The 22,005-nt window shown below is 34.7% G+C and overlaps 1 protein-coding gene across 1 annotated transcript in view; it reads left to right on the top strand.

Moving 5' to 3' along the window:
- The window catches only part of PODN (podocan), an 829,411-nt gene that overhangs the window by 482,563 nt on the left and 324,843 nt on the right, over positions 1-22,005 (top strand). Inside the window, exons 5-6 of the mRNA XM_044085452.1 lie at positions 889-998; positions 16,381-16,537. Of these exons, the coding sequence (XP_043941387.1) occupies positions 889-998; positions 16,381-16,537 (267 nt within the window). The remainder of the gene's footprint in view (positions 1-888; positions 999-16,380; positions 16,538-22,005) is intronic.

The following is a 22,005-nucleotide window of genomic DNA, read 5'->3' as shown; positions in this document are numbered from 1 at the left end:
GGAACGAGTACAGCGGAAATATACCAAAGGTATCTATGGATGTGAAATTTTAAGTTATTATGAAAGACTAAAATATCTTAACTTATGCAGTGTCTCATATGTATATTTAACAAGAGACCTTATTCAGGTACATAGTGTATTTAGAAACCCCTATCTTGGGGAATGTTTGGGATTATCAAAAATTAGTAGAGTGTCATCAGACAACCTATGTAAAAGATTCTATAAGCAAAAGAAGTGTACTAACTGAGTCTCTTGAGAGAGTAGCTGATGTATGGAATAGACTAGCAATTTATATTAAAGCAACCACTAGTTTAGATATTTTTAAAAACTGCATGGATACTTGCTGTGGGGACAACTATTTTGGTATACTGGCAGGTTAGAAAGACATTAATGCCTTTGCTTGAAATATTTGTATGTATGTATGAGTGCCAGCTATAGATATTAAGTTAGCTATGGTTGTCTTTTTTCCTCTTCAGAGATCTAGAACTATCTAATTTGATCATGACAAAATGAGTTGATCATATTGATCAGTTTGCATATAGTAAGTCCTTTGCTTTTGGAATCTGGGTTAGACAATCAGTCTTTCAAATATATTTAGCTGAGACTGCAACCAATGACAACAGGTTTGGTTTAACCTTCTTTTGGACTGCAATGATATTTTTCTTTTTTAGGTGCCCTCTTACAGTATAGTCAAGTTGTTTGTCATCATTTTGTAATAACGTACAAGTCATACTTTCATCGTGTGCTGAAGGTACTTATCATTTGCAGAAAAGGCAAAGGCACATAGATTTTATGAATATTGCAGAACATCTACTTTAGTGCTGATTATATTTTTTTAAATCAATAGTGAAGTTTTTCCTTACTCTTAACAGGATGTTTGTTTTCTAGCTAACTATAGCTCCAAAATACCTACCCAGTACTTTGGTGAGTGCAGATTTTGCAGCAAATAATCTTGCAAAGGTCTATCCTCTTACATTTGGACAAAAGCCAAATCTAAGGTAAGATTACCCATATATTAAATATGAAATAAAAATAGCACTAAATGCATTATTACTGCATTGTTTACCTAAATGTATGTTGAAATAAGGATGATTTTACTTTAATATTTGGTATTCACCAGCTTTATACCAATTTTGATACTTATAAGCTTAAACTGTGAATTATTGCTCATTATACAACGACCCCCCCCCCCATTAATAGGTTCATAGGTTAGGTTCATAGGTAGGTACTAGGCTATCTGCTCAAAGGCATTTATAAGCCTAGCCAGAATGTGTTGGCTTACGCCGCCCCCTTAGATTAGGTCCCTGTGCCTCTGTCCAGCAGAGCCACTGAAGTGATCCCCGAGGTAAACTTTCTGTTTCCCATCCACTCGTCAAGATTTCTTTTGAAGAGTGTTAGCGAGGAGCTCTACCTAATGTAGATTGGGATCTTGTTCCAAAACATGGAAAGTCTCTGGGACAGGAATCTATCCCTCCAGCATGTCATATTTATTGTTGTGGTGAGGTTTAGATCCCTAGAGAATGTGGCTCGCAGGGATAAGGTTTTCTTTAGGTGGAGCATGTCCATCAATTCTCGGTTGGACATGGCCTTGTATGTCAGGCAGAGATCACCTCTGAGTAGGCAGTATGCAACCGAGTACAGCTGTAATTTCTTCAGTTGAGCTGCATAGGGCATCTGTTTGAGGCCAGTGATCCTCTTGGTGAGGTACTTCTGTGGTCTTTCCAGCTGTTGCAGGTGTCTTGTAAGGTACATCCCAAATGGGGTGTTGTATTCTATGATGGGTCTAATGAGTGATGAGTAGAGGGGTACAATGACCTCTTTTGATCTGGATGTGAACCCTTTTGTGATTAGGTGGGCCACGTAGAAGGATTTTCTAACCACTTTGGCAATGTGATTATCAAAGTTGAGATTACTATCTACTTGGGTTCCCAGATCCCTTATTACGTCTTCCGTATTTAGGGGACTACCACCTATGTGGTAGTTTGTGGGTACTTTGTTTTTTCCAAAGGGGATGACTATGCACTTTTTGGCATTTAGCTTGAGGCCATGATTTTGACACCAGGTATCTGTCTCAGTGAGACCCTTTTGGAGGATGTCTGTGTCAGCCGGAGAGTCAATTATAGCCCCTAGTTTGCAGTCGTCTCGAACTTAGTCAGCCATAGTCCTCATGTTCTTGCCTGTACCTCTGAGAAGTATATGCCAAACAGGAGGGCTCCTAGGACTGAGCCTTGGGGAACTCCACTTGTAACCGATTTAGAGTCAGACCTAGCTCCCGTAACTCTCACCATGTGGGTTCTGTCCATGAGCCAGTTGGTAACCCATCTTGTGATGTAGGGGTTTATGTTCAGGCTGGTGAGCTTGTCTATAATACCAGAATAGGGAATGGTGTTGAAGGCTTTTGCGAGGTCTAGGTAGGCTGTGTGTACCACCTTTCCCTTATCTATAGCCTTGGTAACTGTCTCAAAGAAGTCCACCAGGTTCAGGAGGCATGATCTGCCCTTAACAAAGCTGAACTGGGTAGGGTCCAGTGTTTGGAGGTTTTCAATGTCTCTGTTAATGAGTTCCATGATGATGTGCTCCATAGCCTTGCAGACCAAGCTAGTCAGGCTTATAGGGCGATAGTTCCCGGGGTCTGTTGTGGCTCCACCTTTGTGGAGTGGAATAACCGCTGCTGTGTGCCACTCTATGGGTACATAGCCTGTGGAGAGGCTGAGTTTGAACAGTGTGTTTAGGTGAGGGGTTAGTTCTTCTTTGAGCTCATGTAGGACACAGCCTGGGACACTGTCCGGTCCCATTGATGCTGTGTTTTTGGCTTTGGAGAGGGCTGTTTTAACCTGAGTGTCAGTGATTTCAGGGACTATACATTCTTTTGGTATGGTTATGGGCCCTCTTGGGGGTTAGAGGGGGGTGAAGTTTGCGCTGAACCTGTCTGCCAGGATGTTGGCAATATCGGTCGGTTCAGTATATTTTGTGCCATTCTGCACTAACTCCGAGCAGATCTGAGCATTGCCACTTAGATTCTTGACATAGCTAAAGAATGCCTTGTGGTTCAGTGTGCACATTGTAAAGCAGAGTTATAGTAATGGAAAAAGGTCCAGTCGCCCAGACTTTTTCCATTATTATAACTCTTTTTTTTTTACAGCAACGGAGAATGCAAGATCTCCGTTGCTTTTTACACACTGTTTCGCTATGTTAAATGAGTTTAACATAGCGAGACAGCTTTAAAAAAAAGTAACCGAGATCTTCCTATCTCCGTTGCTTTTTTTAAAGGTGTCTCGCTATGTTAAATGGATTTAACATAGAGACAGCTTTAAAAAAAGCAACAGAGATTCTCCGTTGCTTTTTTTAAGGGTGTCTCGCTATGTTAAACTCCTTTAACATAGCGAGGCACTTTGTTAAAAGCAACGGAGATCTTGCTTTCTCTGTTGCTTTTTTTCAAAACTGTATCGCTATGTTAAATAGGTTTAACATAGCGAGACAGCTTTAAAAAAGACAACGTAGATTCTCCGTTGCTTTTTTTAAAGCTGTCTCGCTATGTTAAACTCCTTTAACATAGCGAGACAGTTTTTAAAAAGCAACGGAGATCTTGCTTTCTCCGTTGCTTACACCCACAGCTCTGATGTACTGTGTAAGCATACGCATGTGCAGTACATCGGAACTGCCACAGAATACCAGCAGCTGCGGAAGGACAGCAAGGAGGCATTATACAATGCCATTATTTAAGAAAAGTAATTTTTTTTTTCTTAAATAATGTCATTGTATAATAGCAATAACCCACTTCTGGGTGTGGGTAATGCTGGATTTACCCATGGTTGTCTTTGTTTGGCCACTTGGGCTTTGCCCTCTTGACCAAACCACATCAACCATGGGTAAATAAAGCATTACCCACACCCAGGCATGGGTTATTGCTATATTCCTTAATTATTTTGACAATTATGTTTGGAGACATCTTTCATAATTTTATTTCCTTTTTTTAGACTATGTTGTAGCCATTTTTACAGCTTTATTTAAGGCACTGAATAAACGGTTAGTAAAAATGCATTTGTTAGTATTGAAATGATCTATGTCATATGTTCAGAAGTTTAAAGATAGTGAACTTGAAAAAAAGAGGAGCACATGTGTGTTTGGATTTTGTTTCTGTTTCCCTTGCAGAACAGTAGCTGAAAACATCTGAAGAGGGGCTTGCAACCACCACAACCTTTCTTCTTCAATATGCTAAGCCCAAGATCACATTTCTTGGAGAAAAGTGAATTCTCTGAGATACTGCAATCTTGATCTTTAGACACAAAATCAACAAATCACATATTTCTAATCACACATTAGAAAGTTAATCACAAATGACTTGCATTTAAGCCTGGCACCTGGATCAATAAAGTAGAAATTTAAAAATAATCTTGTGGAAGCAATGATTGTATGAAATGTATAATTTTAAAGCCTTATTTCTATGAAGAATATACACAATTAACTCTAAGCTTAGCAAATGAAATGGAAGAAGTGGTTCCTCCACCTTAGCTTAAGCAAAACAATGTTTCAACATAGAATATGCTAAATGGGTAGCTTTTAGATCTTCTAACCTACAGTTTGTTTTATTTCATAATTAGAAAACAGAAATATTAATATTAACATTTTTCTGCGAATGCTATTAGTGAAAGTGATATAAAATTGGTCAGTATGCTAGTAATGTCACAAAGTCAGAGATAAAACCATGAGAACTTGATATGTTGACATATGTCACCCCACCCCTTTTTTTTGTTGCTCACATTCTTTTAAATTTAAACTGCAGGATGTCATTTCATCTACTGGTCACTGTGAATGACTGCAGTATATTGGAGACAGGATTGAGATATGGGTACGGGGATAAGACATTTTTCTCTTATCCCCATTGTTGTGCAAGCTTGGATTTGGTGTGTATAGAGATGTGGGAGTATGAGAGAGATACAAGGAGGCTTACATGCAGAATACCCTGTTTTTCAGTGTTCAGGACTTGAAAATGACATTGTTGATCAATTGAGAATGACAAAATGGCAAACAAGGAAGGTGCTTCTAGTGGGATGCCCTACACACTTTGCTACACATGCTTGTTCTTTAAGCACTTATAGTGATCATGTGCAGCTATAAATAACAGTCTTAAACATAAAACAAATAAAATGTGCATTTTGTAGAAAGGAAACGTGTGAAACAATATGCTACTAAAATGTAACAGAAATGTCTGACAAAATCTGTAGAATATAGAACTCCAGTTATATTTGTTCAGTATTTTAAGATAATTGGTATTCTTTCTCAGTTTAATAACACAAATTAGAATGGCGACATGTGACTTTGAAATTGGTGCCTGGTAAACTGGAATTTCTTTTCACATTTACCATTAAGAGTGGTATTTATAAATACGTTTTACATCTTTGCAGTATTGGTCCATATTAGAATACATACATCAAAACCCAAAGAAATTCACAAATCCTCAGTGGCTGCAGAATACTGCCTACTAAGGAACTGTATCCTGGGAATGCAGTATATTTGATGTACATATGCTAAAGAATGCAGCCAGGCTTGGGCACTATTCATGAAACACAAACACTGGCATATGCGCCTCCTCCTCTGCCAGATTTTCAGGCATGCAAGTGCAGAACAATTATGCTTAAATACTTCCATTATGACTAAGTAAAAGTGTCAGCACATTTAAGACATTAAAATAACCAGAACTTAAATGCAGCACAGCACTGCCATTGTTCAGGTTCCACCGTACTACAAACTGTGGCAATTCTACATATAAAATGCTGGTACTCAGATGCACCTGCGAATGAACAACAGCACAGGACTAACTCCTCAGCATGAATAAGATGGAGATCACCTGTATTCAGCGTGCAAGAATAGTGAAAAAGAAATGTTTGTTAATTGCAGGTGCCCATGGAAGAGAACAGCAGCTCCACAAAGAACACACTGACATCCACAGTTGATCACTTCCCACTTATTGCTATATCCCCCACCACCACCGGTGTAATATTCTCCAACATAAAAGACTCAAGTAGTGTTAGTGGGGATGTACTGCAAAGGAGCCATGAAGCACTGTGAGGTGCAGATTTTATTTATTTTTTTTATTTTTATTTATTTTACATTTGTTAACCGGGTTAGTCTGGCTGAGCTTTTGGCTCATTTTCAGCAGAGACCCGGGAAGAAAAGCTCCTCTGGACTAGAAAACAATTTATTAAATTTTAGTAACATAGTAGTAACAATCAGCTATAGGATCTTACAAGCAGAGACCTGGAGAGAAAAAAAGCTCCTCAGGCAATTCAATTATACAGAGTATTAACAATTGGCAGACAAGTATGTGAGTTGTTACAAACAAGGTTTTAAACAATTATCAGAAGAAAATGTGACTAGTTAAAATATTATTTAAGCTGCTTAGAGCAAAATGAGTTAATAGTTAGGCAGATGCTTATTTAAAGTGGGTAGGATCTAGTTGTATAGGAGTTTGGAAACAAGAAAGTAAAGTAGGAATGGCTAGTAGGAGATGTAGGGGAGGTAGAGTGTAGGAGACAGACTAGACATGTAGGTTGTTTTGAGACTGTAAGAATTAAGAGTGGTTGGAGACAGAGGAAGGGAAAAGGTAGAAGAGGCAAGGGAATAGTGTTAGAGATACATTAAGAGTGAGGTGGTGAAATAAGTGAAAGATGGTGGTTTCAGGGTGGTTGTCTACAGTGGCAAGACCACTTTGTTTTTAGGTATTTATTTGTGGCTAATTTGAAACTTTTGCTAGGCTGGAGGGATTTTATTCCCAAGGGGAGTTGGTTCCAGGATATAGCTTGGTTATAGTTATAGAGAAGGCAGCCTATTTTGGTTTTGGGTTTGTAGATGACTAATAATTCTTGATTTGAGCTGCATAGCATCTTAGCAGGGGAATATTTGGATATGATAGTGGAGAGGCTGGGGCAGAAGGAAGGTAGATAGAGTGGATGATTTGTAGTTGGCATAGTTGGAGCAGCTGAGGGAATTCTAGCCATTCTAGTTGCTGTAGTGCTAAGCAATGGTGTGACATAGGTCTGGTTAGCTGCAAATCTGGTGGTCTTATTATAGGTAGTTTCAAGATTGGAAATAAGTGTAGAATTTAGGTTTGTGAATATGTGGCAGCTGTACAGGAGTATTGGGAGTAAGAAAGCCTGGGAGAGAGTTATTCGGGCAGTGCTAGTTAAGTATTTCTTGCTACGGAAAAGGTGTCCAAGTTTCTGATGAGTTCTTTTTACTGAGTTAGTAATATGAAGATCAAACTTAAGCTGATCATCTATTGCAACACCTAGCAATTTAGTACTAGATTCAGCTGAGATGATAGTGTTGTTGCAGGATAAGATCGTAAATGTACTTTTGAGTGTGGTGATGTTTTTAGGGAGGAAAAGTAGGAGATTATTTTTTTTTTGGGTTAAGTATTAGTTTGTTATCACTAAGCCAAGTCTCAATGGTGTGGAAGGATGCCTGGGTAGTTGAGTAGAGGTCATTTGGGTTGTCAGCAATGGTTATAACAGTTGAATCATCAGCATATTGCACAAGAGATGACTGGGGACAAGAGGAGTAGAGCAAGTTGGTGAAAATGTTAAAGAGTAGGGGTCCAAGCATGGCCCTTGGGGGACTCCCATTTGTACAGTGAGAGGGGAGGATAGTGCAGAGAACCATTTAACTGATTGTTGGCAGGTTGAAAGATAGCTGGAGAACCAGGAGATAGTAGGGGGAGAGAAATGTAAGTTAGTGAGTTTATCTAGGAGTGGGTGAGAGACAGTGTCAAAGGCTTTAGAAAAGTCAAGGAATAGGCATGAGACAAGTTTATTGTTATCATGAGCTAGGGAGACTATGTTGATGAATGATATGAGTGCAGTCGTTGTACTATGCTTGGGATGGAAACCATGCTGTATGGGTGTGAGAAGGTTTTCCTGGTGAAGGTAATGCGTTACCTGCTTATGAATGCATTTCTCTAGGATTTTTGAGATTGGAGAGAGTATGGCAATCGGTCTGAAGTTGGATATGTCTGAGGAGTTGCCCCCTTTGTGAATGGGTAGAGTAAAGAAATTTTTCCATACAGTGGGGACATAGGATTCAGCAATGGATGGGTTGATTAAGGTGGATACAGGATAGGCAAGTTGTTCAGAGACAATCTGCAGGAAGTAAGAGGGTAGCATGTCAACAGATGGAGAGCAAGGTTTAAGTTTAGAGAGTAATGCCTTTGCATAGTTAGTTGATACTGCCTTTAGAGAGAAGGAGTTAGGGTTTGGAAGAGGTATAGAGTTATGGGGGTGCTAGTGTTGTACGCAGGTTATTGAGTTTATAAAATGATTGTTAAATTTGTTGGCTATGTCTTCAGGTGTTGCACTGGGACATGGGTTAGGAGAGGAAGGATTTCCTGGATGAAGAGTCTGTTTAATAGAACTCCAGAATTTCTTTGGGTCTGATTTAAGAGTAGAGGGAGGATTGGCATAGAAGTTTATTTTGTCATAATGGATGATTGTTTTAATTTTATTTCTGAGTTCTGAGATAGAAAAAAAATCTACTTTATTAAATTTTACACTATTACGTATTTGTGCAGCAGATATCAGATTTATGTATTTGAACTGGAAGCAAAGAAATCCCCTGAAATATCATAACTTCCCCAAGATTTAACTATACATAAGATGTACTTTTTTGTTATACGATAGCTCATTTTCCACAGATTAATCACTGATCTGATTTAATCTAATAATTATTTCCATTGACTCAAATTAATCTATAATTGCCTTTAATGCATGCCTTAGTTTAACAACAATGACCAAATAATCGACATATAACATAAACTGGCATATTCACTGTATCTTTAAATACAACTTCCCAGTACTCAGTTTTTATCAGGTTAAAAATAATTGCATTCATCACCAAAATAAATATAATACCACTTAAAGAGCATTCTTGCTTTACTCATCTCTCTGTAGAAAACCAGTCATCAACTACTGCATAAACATATGATGACCCAAATATAGTTTTTACTACTTGTATAAACATTTTCCAAACCCATATTATTTTAGAATGTCAAACATAACATTAACTCACACTGTCATAGGCCTTTTCAAAATAACATTACTACTTTATATTACTTACTCCACATTCAACTTCTTTAATTAATTCACAGTAATCAATAAATCCATAGAACATCTTCCCTCTATTCCATAATGCCTTCATTGATAACTTCCTTTATAACTTCACTCAGTCTCTTTTGCATAATATTCATATTTTGTAACTTTTATTATTAAGAGTTAATTCCCTCCAATTTTAATGTCTTTTTATCATCTTTGATTTTGTTTGTAAACTTCATAACCCATTTAGTAATTCTTTAATCAACACTATGAATTCTTAACCATTCATTCATAACTTTCACTACCACTTTCTTTTTATCTTCTTCCATCTATGAGTAGAAATCATATCAAAAACCATCAGGTCCAGGTGCACTATCCCTCTTAATATTTCTCATGACCTTATCAAATTCTTTCAAAATAATAACGTTTCTATATGTCTTATTTTTTATCAATCTCCCTAACATACTATGCTTCTTATTTTTGTATTATACATTCATTGTACATATCCTTAGTATATTATTCAATTACTTTTACAATCGTCATTAATCAAAACCTTTTCCTTTTTATTCAAAATGAATTATATTCTTCCTTCTTTCTTCTCTTTTCACCTTCTTCCCTAAAAGGGAGATGCTTCCTCAGATTTTCTTTTTAATACATACTTTTACTTATACAGTAAAGACCCATTTTTCACATTGTCTTGATATATTTCTCTCTCATTATATATTCTCTCACTCTCAATCTTTACATTTGTTTCATATTCATTAATCATTTTTCGTAATATTGTGCCTTCCCCCAAAAGCCTTTTCTAATATCATATAATCTTTTTTTATGTTTTATTTTTAAAAAATGACCACCATATCTGTAAAGATTCATAAAAAGGTCTCATCATATTTTGATCTTGCCATAACTTCTATTTCCCTCTTAAATATTATATGTTTCACAACTTCTCCTGTTAAGTTGTAATTACCTTTTCATCAAAAACAAATCCTTCCTCATTTGTTGTTATTGATTTTATTGCAAAATGATCTGAACAAATTAACTTCAATGTCAACTTCTCCGTGCTCTTTCAAACCTTCTGAAAATATTATATAGTCTATTTTTGCCCTTATGTTACCTCTTTATCAGTGAAATTCCTTTTCCTTCGACCTCACAGACTCCCTATCTTAATCAGCTGTCTGCATACTGGAATATCAAATCCTATTTTACTTATTACTTTTCTAATATTATAATCCAAATCAACCATTACAATAACATTCAAGTTTGGTATAACATAATGCTTTACTTTTTCAACCAGTAATGCTCCATTTTTCTATTTGTTGATGAACAAATTGTAGTAATTATTAATACTCCTTTTTTCATTGCTGATGTTAACTATTGTACACCCTCCAGGCTTTATAACAATAACATCAACTATAGTAATATTTGAACTTTTAATTAATACTGCTAAACCAGAACAAAGATCTCCTTCAAAAGTTCAAGCAATTTTCCACTCCATTCGTACTTCATTTAGCTTTATAATTTCAAGTAAGCATGTAACATTACATACTTGCTTTCTACACCATGAAAGCACACTCAATTTTATTTTTTTAATTTATTATGCTATTAACATTTAAAGAAACTATACTTAAATTAACCCATTCCTTTCTTGCAATTTTTTGTAAGAGGTTTATTTTTCTTTTTCTTACCCTTTTAGCTACAGATTTTCTCTGCCCAGTCCCATTCCCACTGTTTTCCTATCTTGAATATTACTAAAATTTTGAAACAAATGTTGGAATTTAGTGTTGTACTTATTATTTCTTTTTCCTTCTCTTCTTACAGCCTGTGTATCTGACATTTTATTTCCATTTTTATCTTATATATTCTGACTTCTATTTCTGCAAAGCTTCTTGCTGCTCGATTATATTTTCATAGATTTTTCTTTATCACAGGCATATCCAAAATACACCACAAATTTTGCAAGGCATTTTACAGTTAGTTATCCCATGTCTCACCTCCCCCCCAACTGCATACATCTATGGCTGTCACACTTATTTATTTAATGCTTACTTGAACCACAAAAAATTTGTTCATAGGTTCATAGGTAGGCACTAGGCTATCGGCCCAAGGGCCTACGCAAGCCTAGCCAACAAGGTTCCCTGGCTTACACCACCCAAGAAAGTGTACTTGATTTCCACAATATTTTACCATTCCACTTTTCCTATTTATAAAACAAACACTAGGTAAATGTAACATTTTACCATCAAAACTATGTAAACAGACATTCAGATTTCATGCTGCATTCCATACATTTCTCTCATCTAAACATTTTTTAACTTCATATACATTTTTACCCTTTCAAAAACAGTCTTTCATTTCATCCTTTGTTATTTCTGCAGTTCAATACTGTACTTCCAGTCTCCTTTTAAACATTTATTAGAGCCTCTTAAGACATATTGATTCCATGGTTTGCAAAACATTTCATCCTCTATTTCTGCAGTTCAATACTGCACTTTCAGTCTCCTTTTAAACATTTATTAAGACATATTGATTCCATAGTTTGCAAAACAATTTAGTGTCAAAAGAGGCTAATAGATTTTTAGCTCTATTCATTATCTCAAAAGTTAGTTCAACAAAATTTGTATTTCCTATATGAATATAAGCTCTAACATCTTCTGGTTTTATCCCTAAAGAACATATTATATCATCCCAAATGAAATGCTTGTTTAAAGGTTTTCCTTGCTTTGATTCAATTTTTACAACTGGTCATTGTCTTACCATATTCATATCATTGTTAGCAATGTCATTTTTAGTCCCAACAGATGCAAAGGAAATGTGTTTTTTTAAGATTATCATTCTCAATTACCTTATCATCAGGATAGTCCTTATTATTTTAACTTATTCTAGCTGCCTACTATGTCTCTTCATTTATCTCCTCTTGCACAGTGAATGTAACATTCTCTACCTGTGACAGCATGACCTCAGAAATACTAACTCCTCAGTATCAGCCCACGATACAGCTTCCTCATCATTCAGTTCCAATGTATTCATTATGTGTTGCAGTATTTCCCTTGATAAATCACTTTGTTTACTATTATATACAGAAATCTACTTTCTGCATTATCTGCTAAAACTGTAACACTAACACCTGTTCCATGCCTTTCTCCTTTCTCTCTTTTATGGACGTTGCCTTACAGGTGTGCTAATGACAAAGAGTAAGGGAAGCTCCCTGATGCCCTGGCATCCCTTAGTAGTATAAATACCATCTTGGGTCTCCCCTGAAAAGAGGCTACTAGCCTTGTGGCACTAACCTGGTTAACAAAGGATACATAAATACACAAATAAAATACATAAATAAGTCAGTAAAAAGTTCAGGTATTTCAGAGAATATTAACATAAAGTGGAGTAGAAGGAACTTACCTTCTGAATGCAGAAACATTGATTTCAGTCATTGCTGTTTGGGTCTTCACCCTGAAGTACTGTTTTCTCAAACACTTTTGATGTGATCATTTATGCTCTAGAGTAAACAGGTTTTGAGCAGTACTGCATGGACTATGGTCTTTCAAGGAGTATTGATCTTATATAGAGACCCTTTAATTCTACATTGTATTTTGCAACTCTTGATTAACTGTAGCTGCAGCTTATCTCCATACTGATATAATGGCTATTATTTATATTAGAAATTTATACTCTTTTCTGGCCTAAGAGCTCACTGAAACTATCTTTCTGGAGTATAAAGGGTAAATTGTGACAAGCAGATTCCCTGTGTAGAGAAAAAAATTTCTAACAGAAATGTTGTGTGGTGAGCTTTTTTTACTGGGTAGATATTAAATGTCAGCACTCTGCATAAAAGTGATTCGGAAATTAAGAATCAAGTTCTAATCAAATCAAACCACACATCATTAACCTTTAAAAGTGTACTGCCTGAGTTTTTCATGAATAACTTTTCAAGATTTACTATACCCAGTGCAATGCATAGCTTTCTTGGCTAGATTTGCCGTTAACCTGTCTGGTCAGTATTTAAGACAGCATTTCAATCACCCACAAGAATAACAGATTTGCAGACCAAAATAGAAATCTAATTTCATTCTATGCAGACTATACCAGACTAAATGCAATCCTGTGTATTAAATTCCATCCTGGGTTTGACTACAGTGTCTATGGTATTACACTGGGATGAAATGACTAGGCTTGAAATGACTTTCTGGTTGATAACTTAGTAAATTCTTATGATCCACTACCAAGACTTGAGTAATGCTATAACCCTTTAATTTGTATTTCTGACCAAAAAGAATTATCCACCAGTAGTTCTTCCAAACAATTTCCTACTCAAATGACAGGAACTAACCCTAGAAGAGCAGTATCTTTGCTGGCAGACATCCCTTCTATAAAATATCTAAAAGGATACTCTCTCTAGTGGAGAAACATCTACCCATCTGCTCTGATACGTGCTGAGTAAATCTTGGTTGAACCCTCTTAGCAAAAGAACTCAGGCCATGTGATATAACTTCATGGATCTCAAAGTTCTTTTTCTACTGGTGCCGATAACACCATTTTAACACTATAAGTCATTGCTAATAAGGAATAGCTACTAATTAAACAAACATTAGTCACAATAAGTGCTTAAGAAAAAATATGAAAGTGATGAAAAACTGTAACAATGGAATTTTGTATTTTAAAACACTAATACAATATCATTCCAAATTAACTAGTATGATTTGGTTAATGTTATCTAAGTAAATCAAGCAGTAGGGTCTTTAACTTCTTCATCACTTGTCTGCATGTCATTCATTTTGGCACAACAGATGCATGGTTACTGATTACCTCATTCGGCATTTTATGGACCTTGTACTGTGCTTCACATATGCACTTGTGTAATTAGTGTTCTTTTTTTCTGTGAGACTGAGGAAGGTATGCTGCTAAATGAGTTTTAGCTCAGCCCCAGGAAATGTGTTGATACAATCTGACCTCTTTCAAAAACATCCTGTCACTCTGTATAGTATTTTGCTTCTTTTTTTTTTTGTGAACCATCCGGCTATCAACAGTTCAGCTGCACCATTTTACCTTGAACATCCTCAATGCTAACCCACCCAAAGGCTGCAACTACATGAGTTGTGGTTTGGGAAGGAGAAGTGAAGTTGAGCAGCCAGCATAATCACATATGTTGTTCTGCACATGCAACTCTTGCATGTAACATCATTTAGCTCTGGCTCCTCTTTTAATGCTGACATATTAACAACAGTGTGCCATACATTTATGGCACTGTACTCATCACCAGGAAAATATATTCCTCTCCCTTTTGAAGTGGGTGAACTAGCAAGGCTGCTCATTCTCACTCTCTTGTCTGGCTCCTTCAACACCCAGACCACTACTTGAACTCAAGTTGGCTGTGTTGTGGTTAACGTTTTATCCCTCTGTCACACAGTGCATGGGACTAAACCCTATAATTTAGGAACTTGACAGTGACATGAAAGGATGAATGGTGACAATGGATTATGGCCTTATCTGGAGGGGAATGATATGCTCTCACAATAACTGGAGACTTGTGAGGAGCCCATCTACATAAAAAGTATTTGTCCCTACTTCAGTTCAGGAAGGCTAAGGACAGTAACATTGTCTCTCTTGGAATCATCCTCTGAATATTCAGTCTATTAATTACTTAATTCTACCATGTAAGCCATGGCAGTCTTCCTTATTTTATTGGTCTTCTATTCAACAGAGGAAGCATTGGTGTTAATGTCTTGCACCTCTTTGTTTAATACCTCTAACAGCTGAACATGTTTTATTCATTTTAGTCACTAGTGCAAAGATTAACTTATTAACACCTATGTGGTGTGGAATGTCACACCTCTAGCAACCTACACACATCTTGCATTCCAGAGCATTTTATGAAAAATAAACATAATAAGCATAAGATAAAACAAATGTAAATGCTTAGTGAACAATAAAAGCTATTACAACTATACAAACAGCAATGATATCAGTAAGATATCCTTTAATGTGATAATAATCAGTATATTCAGTCTATTCCATAAATCCTGTAATGTATTATAATGCACACAAACCCCACATTATATGTTTCTAAACTTTCACAAAGAAATGTGCATATCCTGAAAAATATATAAGCCAGACATATATTGTTAGAACATTTCTGTTAACCAGAGATAAGCTTTCACATGACAACAAGAAATTCCTCTATAAGTGCATGTTTATTTAGATATTTATAGTAATATGAAAATGTATGTTTAATTGTATAGTTAGCAATACAAAAATATGACTATCTTTCAAGATGTGCAACCTACAGTGCAAATATCAAAGACAGATTTTTTCAGTGACATCTACTGTTCCATCTAATGTCATGCAACTGTTTGTAAGTCACTTGTTTTTTGAAGGTAATATACGAGGTAAATATGATAATATTGATTATTTTCATAACTACTAACAAACAGCTAGCAATATTTCCTGTATAGAGTGATATAAACCAGCATTTTCAGTGAATTATCATATCTCCCATATTAAGGTCTCACACCATATACCTCAATAACATGTAGATCTCTCAGTTATGAAAATATGAACATAAAACAAAGATTAATTTCTCCACTGCAGGATATCCTAGACTAACAATATTAGTCTCCATTTTGTTAATAACTCATTGCACTTTCTGACACTGTTTATTATTAGCTGGTAAGTCATTTAGTTAAAGAAGTCAGACTCAAAAAGTTCTGAACACCATAAGAAGGTATGGGTATGAAGTGGAAATATACAAAAATATACAAAAAGGTATTATAGGCTTGAATGAGTTAAATTTCATATCCAAGACATTTTTTCTAAAAAGTCACATATGGATAGCATGGCAGGTTAACCAGATGCACTTATCTTTTTATTTTGAATGTTTTGGACATTAGCTTTTCAGGTGTAGGCAGAGAATAGTATTGTAGTAGCATATCCTACTGCATCTTAATACTGGTATCCACTGTGAACGTTATCACATTATCCAGGACTAGTTTAAAGACAGCTGTGCTGAGAAGATGGAATATACTAGAATTAGTGAACATTAGTCATTTACTGCTTGCAAAAAGTGCAGCATTCTTTCCAAGTTTTATATTTATTTAAGGGTTTAGGCAAAAGAACATGAGACATTTGGTGTTTGACACTTCATGTATAAACATATTAAAACTGATACTCATTTAAGAATGAGCTCTCTGAGTCTGTGTAGTTTCACCATTTATGTTGTACACAGCAGTACTGTACTTTGTTCATTGTTAAGGCAAACCTATTGAAAATATTAATTCATTAATTTTATTTCTCATTCTTTCAGATCAGTTTATCTTCACAACAATAAGCTAACAGATGCAGGTTTGCCTGATCCGATGTTTAATGGCTCAGACAGTGTTGAAATCTTAATATTGTCAAGCAATTTCCTGAAATATGTGCCTAAAAATCTACCTTCTGCACTAAATAAACTGCATTTAAAGGTAAGTAGTAGTAGTGATACAGACAATTATTACAATTTATAAAAATAACTTCAGAATATCATGGCATGTTAATATCAGGTTATTAAATAACTCAAAAAGTAAATGTCAGGCTTAATTGTCTATTTTAAGCTAGGAGTACAAGTATGCCCTTTTATTTCTTTTTTTTTTTAATTAAACAAATAACTATTTACATATGTCCACAGCTGATCAATATAGTAAAGTTATACATGTAAACAGCAATTAATATTTTTCAAGCAAGTCTTTAAGTTTAAGCCAAGATTTGCATGAATGGGTAATATTAGAAGTTCTCATCTTCATAGTATGCAATCCATTACTGCAAACAATTTTTGCCATAATAATAAATTCAACATTAGAGGGGGTAACTTTACTTTTACAATTTTTAGTAATTACTTTTATGCTATAGCAAGAATAGAGCAAAGAAGAGGCTGTTTGATTTTTGGAATTATCTCAGGGATCTGAGCATTGACTAAAACTAAAGATTTAGAAATATTACATTTATCTGACCATAGTTTTTGAATAAAGTTAATTTCTTTCAAAAAGGGGATATCATTTCAGAATCACATCTCCAGCATTTAATTCTATTTGATTTATATATAACTGTAATTGTATTAGGAGTGACAAAAGCTCTGTGTAAGAATTTCCAAGTGAAATTTTTCCAATATAATGAAGACGTGCTTTTATCTGTAGATTTTAATATAATATTATTAATTTTTGAGGAATAATTCCAATAGGAATTGTCTAAATATGTGAAATCTAACTTAAGAATTTTATAAATTTGTGACAAATATGATTTATTTTTCATTGCATTACTACTGATATTTATTATATTTATGATATTTATTAAGAATTCCAATAATTTGGGAAATGATTTCTTATCTTATTTATGTCTGTGTTCATAAAGTCTGCAAATATTTGTAAAATCAACCAATTCTCAGAATCTTAATTGTATTTGGACCTTAAATTTTTAACAGTATAAATATATATATATATATATATATATATATATATATATATATATATATATATATATATATATATATATATATATATATATATCAGTACCATTTAAGAATTGATGCTAATAAATTAAAAAAGGGTAGATGAAAAGTGTGATATTTTAATCCACAGAAAAATAAAAAACTAGAAAGGGATATATTAATGAATATAGAAAAAGAAAAAGTTATCCTATGCCTTAAAACATTAGAATGACATACACAGATTCAGGAACATATGAACAAATGGAAAGACATAGAGAAGGAGATGAACTAAGAAATGAGAATTATGAAATTAATTACACTGGTGAGGAATTGTGATTAAACAACCCTTTAGAATACCCTCTCCTTCAAAGGTCAGAAAGATTGAACAACAGCAATCAGTATGTGAGCTTCCAATTTTTTTACAACCAGATGGGAACAGGAAGAGAACAAAGGGGAAGAGGCAGGTACTAAAATCCCCCACCATAGGACCTACATTATGGAATGACATGATTTTAAAAGATGGATACAAATATACTTGCAGCAATTTTTATATATTTAAGTATAGTAACTTAGAGTTAATGAAAGAACACTTTAGTTTATTGTCCAAAGGGTTTAAGTATGTCCCACAGAAGAAATGTGATTTAACAAAGGTGATTTTAGACGTTAAAACATTTGTAAGGAAAGTAAATTTGGACTTATTTTTTGCCAAGAACCCCCACTATAATAATAAAAAAGATGGTATTAGAAAGAAACATATATTCAACACCCCATTGCAACCACAGGTCAAAAAGTTTGAAACATTAATAGAAAAAGAACTTAGAAAAAGAGTTTTTAATGGTAGGAGAAAACATAATTTGTATAAAAGTGAATGGGAAGTGCTTAAAGACATTATGGCAAATCAAACGTTAAGGATCATGAGACCTGACAAAGGTGGAGGGGCAGTTAATATGGATGCCATAATATATGAACAGAAGATGATGGACATTTTGGGTGATAAAAATATTTAAGAGTTTCAATAAATGAAATTAAAATTCCTAAAGAAAGATTGATTTAATATTAAACAATTTGTTACTTGAGTGGTCTACTGACCAAAATATATACCAATACCTGAGTAATGAAAGTCCTAAAATACCCACTATATTTGGCATACCCAGAGTGAACAAGGTTGAAAAAGACCCACCTTTAAGACCCATAGTGTCTACAGAGGGTTTGAAAACAGCCCCTTTAGCCAAATATCTAGATTTCTTATTAAAAAAGTTATGGAATAATGAAAATCAGATTTTAAAATATTTATGGGATTTTTAAGGAGTGTCACAAAAGAGATTTATAAATATAACATTATTTGTGTTACTATAGATATTACTGATTTATTTTCATGTAGTCCTCATGACAAGGGGTTAGCAATGTTTGAAGAAGGCCTCAGAAAAAAAAGTTGAAACAAAATGACTTCAGGGTAAGTTTGGAGTTAATTGGCCTGGTATTAAAAAACAATTTAATTTTTTATGGTGGAGAGTTCTTCAAACAATTAAAAGGGGTAGTGATGGGTGCCCTATGTGCCCCCACCTATGTCAATATTGTGTTAAAAACCTGGGAGGAGAAATATATTCTTGGTTCTGAATTCAAATCAAGCTGGGTGCTGTATAAAAGGTACCTAGATGACATATACTTGTTCTGGATTGACACTGAGAGTAAATTTAGGGATTTTATAAAATATTTATTTGGAAGTATCTACTATTTTTTTTTTAAATTCACTTATAATATGTCCTATGATAAATTTAACTATTTGGATGTTTCCATAGAAAAGAGAGACGGGGGCTTTAGATCCAAAATACATAAGAAAGATACGTTTTCCAACTCTTATTGGCACTTAACCAGTACACATCCATTTTTTTCAAAAGAAAAGTATTTTAAAGAGGCAGTACATCAGGGTCAGTAGAATGACTTCAAATGACTTAGACTTTCATACAGAATGTGATTTTTTAACAAAATTATTTTTAGAGAGAGATTACCCTCTACAATTAATACAACAGGTAAAAGATGAATTTAGTCAAGGGAGAAATTTAAGATTTAGACCAATTTTGGGTTTGGTATTAACAGAAAAAGAAGAAGAAGACAATCAAGAACCCAGCAACAACAAAAATAATAATTATGATAGGGCTATTTTATAGCATATAATGGTGATGGAACAATGATTAAAAGAGTGCTAGAAAATGAATGGGAAAGATTTATAGGTTTGAAGGACCTTATGGCACTGGTAGAAAAACCTCTAAAAGTGATATTTAGAAAAGGTAAAAATTTGAAAGATATGTTAGAAGGTAGACATGGAGTGAAAGTGGAGGGAAACACAAAAAGGAAAGGAACCTTTAAATGTGAGGCATGCACACAATGTTCTCATGTTATTAACAGAGAAGTAATATACATTAAGTATAGGAAAAGAAAAATAGAAGGAAAGACATTCGAATTGTAACACAAAGAGTATAGTGTATTTAGCTTCATGTGATATCTGTGGAGTATTTTATGTAGGAAAGACAGAAAGAACATTAAAGAAAATAATATGTGAACATCACTATGATATTTCCACTAAAAATGAGAACAATGCTTTATATAAGCACACCAAGAAATGTAGAAACACAAAGTTTTTGTTTTTTGTACTTAAAGAGGTTATGCAACACATCAAGGGAGGGCCTCAGGAAACCAGTATAGAATATAAGGAGTTACTGTGGCAAGTTGGGAGTGCTACAGAATCATGAAAGCCCAAAATCCTGAGACCAAAATCTCGAATGTTTAAAATACTGAAAACATTACTATATTCCAGCACAAGTACATACATAAACAAATAAAACACAAACCATATTACTCTTTTCCAAGTATAATATGGGGAGCAAGCCCCCCTGCACAACCATGTGGGGGGGTTGTGCCCCCCCACACCCCCTGCTACTTAAATATATCAACTCCAAGATTGCACTTAGTGTAGTAAAGTGCAACCTCTGAGTTGATATATTTAAGTAGCAGGGAGTGTGGGAAGTGCAGCCCCCCAAATGGAGGGTGCAGAGGTGCTTGCCCCCCAATGTATAGTTGAAGGGTAATATGTTTCTGTATGTACTTGTGCTGGAATATAGTAAGTGTTAGTATTCTGTGTGTTTTCAGTATTTTGACGTTTCAGTATTTTGAGTTTTCAGTATTTTGAACTTTCGAGATTTTGGTCTTCCGGATTTTGGGCTTTCAGGATTCTGTAGTGCTCCCGGAAAGTTACATTAGAGGCCAATGTTTTCCCTGGTTTAGCAGTAAAGTCAGAACAAACCTCTGAACCAATAAAGGAACCAATGTAGCAAACAGCAAAATAGTGAAGAAAAAGGCAAACTGGTTCCAACACAGCACTCTTTAACAGCAACACAACAAGGTAAGCCCTTTCACGGATTACATCCGCTTCCTCAGACCAAAATATTAAAACTCAAGTCACATTTTTAAACATTCTAGCAGCCAATGAGGCACACTAATCACTGAACCAATTTAACACATTCATTGCCTTGTCTAAGCAGCGAAGAAACTAACATCAGTGTGTAAATCAGCAACACTATAAAACATACATTGCAGCTCAAAAATTGCTAAGTACATAATTAAAACTGACTCTGGTCTATTACATAAACATAAATATAAATTCTAAAATGTATCAGCATTTAAATATACTAAAATATATATTTAAAAATATATATTATAGATATATATATATATATATATATATATATATATATATATATATATATATATATATATATACATATAATAAAATCTGTCTAAAAATATGTATATAAAACTGGTCAATCTTGTGGACATATAAAATAAAAACCGTAGCAAAGATATATATAAAAAATGAAGGACATAAGCCTGGTACTACTTGGTCAATATTTCAGTGCTCTAGCTTTTAAAAAGGGCTTCAGAGACACCTTACTATTGAGACCTGGTGGTTTGTCAGCTTGATAACGTATAATCCACTTCTGTTCCACTAATTCTGTCTTATTATTGATGTCACCACCTCTAATACTATTGTGTATGACTTCTAGAACAAAAAATTTAAACTTTTGTGTAGTGCCTTCTTTCGCAACATGCATGGCCAACGCACTTGTTTCCTTAGCATTCCTAATGTCTCTTAGGTGTTCTAAAATTCTCTCTTTGAAGGCTCTATTTGTTTTGCCTATATAGCATGAAAAACAGATAGTACAGAAACAAAAATATACACCGTGCTTGGTATGGCAATCAGCATATAAAGTGGTGCTAATCTCAAAGCCTAATTGTGGATGTACAAAAGTGCCCCCCCATATATACACACTCAAGCCATACATCTCCTGCATGGGTACGTACCCATTCTGTCGCATTGTACAGCATTCTGTCTACCCTTGGATTTGTAACATAACTGGCTGTTAAGAGATTTGTTATTCCTGAAAGTAAAACTGGGTTGGCGACCTATAACAT

This window comes from Protopterus annectens, chromosome 10.part0 (genome assembly GCF_019279795.1).
Source record: "Protopterus annectens isolate FY-2018-M chromosome 10.part0, PAN1.0, whole genome shotgun sequence".
NCBI lineage: Eukaryota > Metazoa > Chordata > Ceratodontiformes > Protopteridae > Protopterus > Protopterus annectens.
The sequence above is the reverse complement of the archived record's forward strand: the minus strand, read 5'-3'. Positions and strand labels throughout refer to the sequence as shown.